This window comes from Montipora foliosa, chromosome 6, assembly GCF_036669935.1.
Source record: "Montipora foliosa isolate CH-2021 chromosome 6, ASM3666993v2, whole genome shotgun sequence".
In the NCBI taxonomy this organism is placed as follows: Eukaryota; Metazoa; Cnidaria; class Anthozoa; order Scleractinia; family Acroporidae; genus Montipora; species Montipora foliosa.
Genome location: NC_090874.1, coordinates 33846186 through 33849142, shown reverse-complemented (window position 1 = coordinate 33849142; position 2957 = coordinate 33846186). Strand labels below are relative to the sequence as shown.

The following is a 2957-nucleotide window of genomic DNA, read 5'->3' as shown; positions in this document are numbered from 1 at the left end:
GAGAGTATTTTTGTTTTATTAGCTGTAGTTGTTGGTAAGTGCCAAAATTATGTTGTCGTTTATATTACTAAATACGAAAGAAATAACTATGGATTTTCAACAAAAAGAAGCTTCAGGAGAACCCGCATAAAGGTAGTCAAAACGTTCGATTTATGATTCATTTCTTCCCTTTTGTGTTCGATACGTGTATTTCGGCGATTTGATCGAAAACCGACTGAGCCTGCATTTCAAGCTGTTCCGCAGTAATTACATGCACGCATTGCAAACCTATCCTGTCACCACGGACATGTGGAAAAAAGTCGGCAACTCGATGACATATTGCAATACGAGCGAAAATGGGTTCATTCGTCCTCCGACAAATGATATTTCAACACCATTCCCTGAGGCAATGTGACGTCAATTTGTCGGACCGGTGTAGGAGTGGGGTGGGGAGTTTTTTGATCGCCATATCTTCGTTGCAGGTTGTCCTTCCTCGTTTCAAGTTTTAAAGTTTGTAAACTCGCTGTGACATCCGTTGCGTCGTTAGCATGCCACTTTAGATCGCTATGATAGATATTACTTGGCTCCTTCTGTAGCCGTGCACACCATCCATTTAACACGCGACCTTTAGGAATTTCTTTTCTACTCTCCCTGCCTAATGACTTGCCACTAGAACCTCTGGGTCGCGCGGAAAAAGTAACACGATTAATCCTGATATTCGTGTAGTAGTTCTTAGTAGCTTGTTTCCTGTGTGCGTATCCAAAGTCATTCACAAAACACCGATTGCATTTGTGAGTGTTCATGGAGCGTATCACTTCGGGCGCTGACTTAGCCGAACTCCGCATTTGTTCTAAAGGGCTTCTACTTTCATAGCACGGTTTCAAATCAAACCGTTCCTCTGAATTGGAAACTGAAATACGGCTGTAATAAGTATATGCTTGTAGCGGAGCGCGTCCCATACAAATCCTCTTTTGTTTATAATTATATTTCGGAATTTGACCGCTATCCCTTTCGTTATTATGTTTACGCACTGTCTTGGGTTGCAGCGACATAAAGTACCGTTTTTCTGGATTCCCTCGTGGAGTACACGTGGTAAACACTTCTTCGCATTCCGTTCGTGGAAGGCCTTGCGTCCATAGGGTTTCCTTGACTTTTTTCCCACCGTGAAACGTTTTTTCCTTGTGTGTGGGGAACAATGAGGTGTGTAAATATTTAAGCCTTCTCAAGGCTTGCTCATTCGACTGCTGTTTGCGTGTTTTCCCTTCAGCAAGAATGGCATCCATTATTTCAGTTAACTTCAGTCAACTAATAAATAGCAAGTTTTTCGCAGCCCTACTCCAAACTGACCTGATAATTCTCCTTTCTTTAAGTAGCTTCCAACTCGGTCTCAAACCGCACTGTGATTTCGCTAAAAAGCTCTCAGAGTGTTGACACATAACAGTCCTTGTTTGGCTAAACAAGTACCCGCCGCCAATACCATTTGTTCAATGGACTGTGAAGCCATTCAGTAGATCTATCTAAAAGCACAATGAATGGTTAGCAGTGTCAACAAAAAACGGAAACATGGTTTGTCTAAACATCTCTATCTCCTTTTACTCTAATGGTGAAGTTTAAAATGTATCATCGTTGTATCCCATATAAATTTGCTGTGTTGCTAAGTTACCATTTGATCGAATATTGCTCACAGCTACGTTTTCAGAGTGCAATCAAGAGAATAATTGATTTTGTAGATAGGAAACTGCAAATGTTGATTTGTCTCAAAGGCTGAAAATTCAACAATTCCGCAAAAAAAAATGAGTACCATCTCCATTTACGTTTACCTCAGGGACATTTCGAGATAGGAACAAGAACACGCCGATCCCGTGTTGCAAATTGTCGCTTACCGTTTCAACACAAGAGATTCGACTCAACTATTTTCCGCTTATAAATGGTCAATAGAGACGTAATAGAGCACTTCTTACAGCTCTTTTTTGTGCAGTTCAAAGTACTTGCATACTCGTCCATTCTTACATATTCCTTTGTTTTGGTAAAAGGTTTCAACAAAACGTAAAGTTCTTCGCATACACACTCACTTTGAGAAATGAAGAACTACAACCTATCGGAATAATTTCGATGAAATATTATACTGAATTTCATGACTTGCAGGTAGTACTGAAAACAAGTTCTTAGTAGACCTTAAGTGTATGATCAAGCTATACAATTTCTCTTAACCCACTTAATCCTAATGCCCATTATCTAAGTCGAGTGAATGGTTTTTGTTTTCGCAATTATCCAATCATTTGTCCGGTATTTATATCAAAGGTCCTTGATTTTTTATTAAGTTTACAATGAGAGCAATTCAACTGTCTGATTAAAAAGCTGCCTCATACAACTACGGATTATGAAACGGCAAACAATCTTAGAGAAAGATCAGACGTTGTTTGTTTTGGGACAGTATAACAGTACACAAATGGGTTTTGATCACGTCTCTTCAACTGTCCTGTGAAGCTACAAGAAAATCACTGGCTCCCAAACTTTCCTTTTAATAAGCGAGAAGCAACTCGGAAGACTGAGGCCATACTCAATGATGATAGCTTGTTATTTGATTAAGTATCGGGCTTCCAAAACTCAAGAACTGAGGTGTGAAAGAAAATCCACGAAGATGTAACAAAAGACTTCTTTACTCGCTCCGAGCTGAGTTGCATTTTTGACTGACGGATAGTATATTAACCTCACAGGTCAATTGCTACTACCCTGGGCGCTTTTCGTGTCACTTTGCGCCAGGTTCAGTAAAGACGCCGCGATATTGAGAGAACAAAGAGGCAATTTCAATTTACTGTCTATATTACTTTAGTGTTTTGCGGAATACACTACAGCTGTGCGTCCCATGGCCGCAATTTACCCTAAAAGTAAGGAGAATTCAGCCGGAAAACGAGAACTTAACGTTGACAATGTTGAGATGAACCGAAGGGAAAAACGGAGACACCACGAGAGCAGCC

The 2957-nt window shown here is 40.2% G+C and overlaps 1 protein-coding gene across 1 annotated transcript; it reads right to left on the bottom strand.

Moving 5' to 3' along the window:
* On the bottom strand, positions 1 to 2031 carry LOC138007173 (uncharacterized). Its single transcript, XM_068853932.1, has 2 exons — positions 1863 to 2031; positions 1 to 1496 (listed from the first exon to the last, which is right to left on the bottom strand). The coding sequence occupies exon 2, from the start codon at positions 1260 to 1262 to the stop codon at positions 342 to 344; it is 921 nt and encodes a 306-aa protein (XP_068710033.1). The 5' UTR covers positions 1263 to 1496; positions 1863 to 2031; the 3' UTR covers positions 1 to 341.
* Positions 2032 to 2957: the final 926 nt, after the last annotated feature.